This window comes from Sinocyclocheilus anshuiensis, unplaced genomic scaffold (genome assembly GCF_001515605.1).
Source record: "Sinocyclocheilus anshuiensis isolate Anshui unplaced genomic scaffold, SAMN03320099.WGS_v1.1 C32607472, whole genome shotgun sequence".
In the NCBI taxonomy this organism is placed as follows: domain Eukaryota; kingdom Metazoa; phylum Chordata; class Actinopteri; order Cypriniformes; family Cyprinidae; genus Sinocyclocheilus; species Sinocyclocheilus anshuiensis.
The window spans coordinates 1-1,179 of record NW_015618429.1 but is presented as its reverse complement, the minus strand read 5'-3'; the positions used below and the strand labels follow the sequence as shown (position 1 = coordinate 1,179).

At 37.4% G+C, this 1,179-nt stretch overlaps 1 protein-coding gene across 1 annotated transcript; it reads left to right on the top strand.

Moving 5' to 3' along the window:
• Positions 1 to 108: 108 nt before the first annotated feature.
• Positions 109 to 1,173, top strand: LOC107682804 (B-cell CLL/lymphoma 7 protein family member B-A-like; the record flags this gene model as incomplete). The annotated part of the gene is made up of 4 exons (XM_016478941.1): positions 109 to 236; positions 385 to 487; positions 616 to 789; positions 1,130 to 1,173. Coding segments are annotated over 4 exons (449 nt in total), but the record flags the coding sequence as incomplete, so codon positions are not given.
• Positions 1,174 to 1,179: the final 6 nt, after the last annotated feature.

Below are 1,179 nucleotides of genomic sequence, written 5' to 3'. Positions count from 1 at the left end.
TGTCCCGAAAAAGCAGCTCTTAGAGGAGCCTTTAAACTTTCTCCATCTGGAAACTTGATAAGTGCTTTTTTTCTGCATGGTTGCGTTTTTAACATGGAAACTTGATAGAGCTTTCAAGTCATGTATATGAGAAACCTGTTACACAATTGCTCTATTTCAGGGAGAAGAAATGGGTCACAGTTGGAGATACATCATTAAGAATATTTAAATGGGTTCCTGTGGTGGACACAAAGGAGGTACAACACATCTAACATGTTCATTTCTCTTGGTTTTAATTGTTTGAGAGTTAGTTTTTTACATAAGATCAACATATTATCTGTAAAGTAATGGATTTTCCAAACTCCTTCACTGTATTTACCGCACCTGTAACCTGATATCTTTTAGAAGGACAAGAGCAAAGTGTCTGTGGGTGGTGAGATGCAACGGAAGAATTTTTCCACTGAGGAGGCATCTGATAACGCCTGTTCTGTACTGTTAGATTTTCAAGGTAAACATTTGCATGTGAGATTCAAGTTTCAAAGGCATAGTTTACCCAAAAATTAACATTTTACCATAATCAGCTTCTTGTAGTTCCAAACCCGTATTGTTTTCTTTCTTTCTCTCCTGGCTTCTCAGATGAGAACAGCAACCAGAGTTCTCTGTCAGACTCGTACCAGCTTAAAGTAGCTGCAGACAGCAGCAATAACTCCAGTCCACAGCCCAGTGAGCCGGACAGCCCTGCACTTCAGAGTCTAGACTACCGTACAGATGATCCACAGCCGCCCACCCTCGGCCAAGAAATCATGGAAGGTGAGACTCATACCTTGCATTTTTCATTGAGTTTAATGTTAATCTCAGAGCTGAGAGATTCACTAATTTATTATATTATATTACATTACATTATATTATACATTTCTAAAGGTATATCCAGTGTTTTATAAAGCTTGTAATTTTATAAATCTTGCTTAAATATTTAGTCATATTAACCTGAGATTTCACAGTAAGTTGTTTGCCCTCTTTGTGTCATAGTGATTTTGATCTGAACAAATTAATTATGTTTTTATCTCCAAAACTACACATTTCACAGAAGTTCACTGAGATCATTTAGTCCGTTGACCCACTTTTAAAAATTATAACTTTTTTTTTCTAGAGCCGCTGCTGCAGTCAAGTGAGATTGCAGATGAGCCGCCAACACTGATC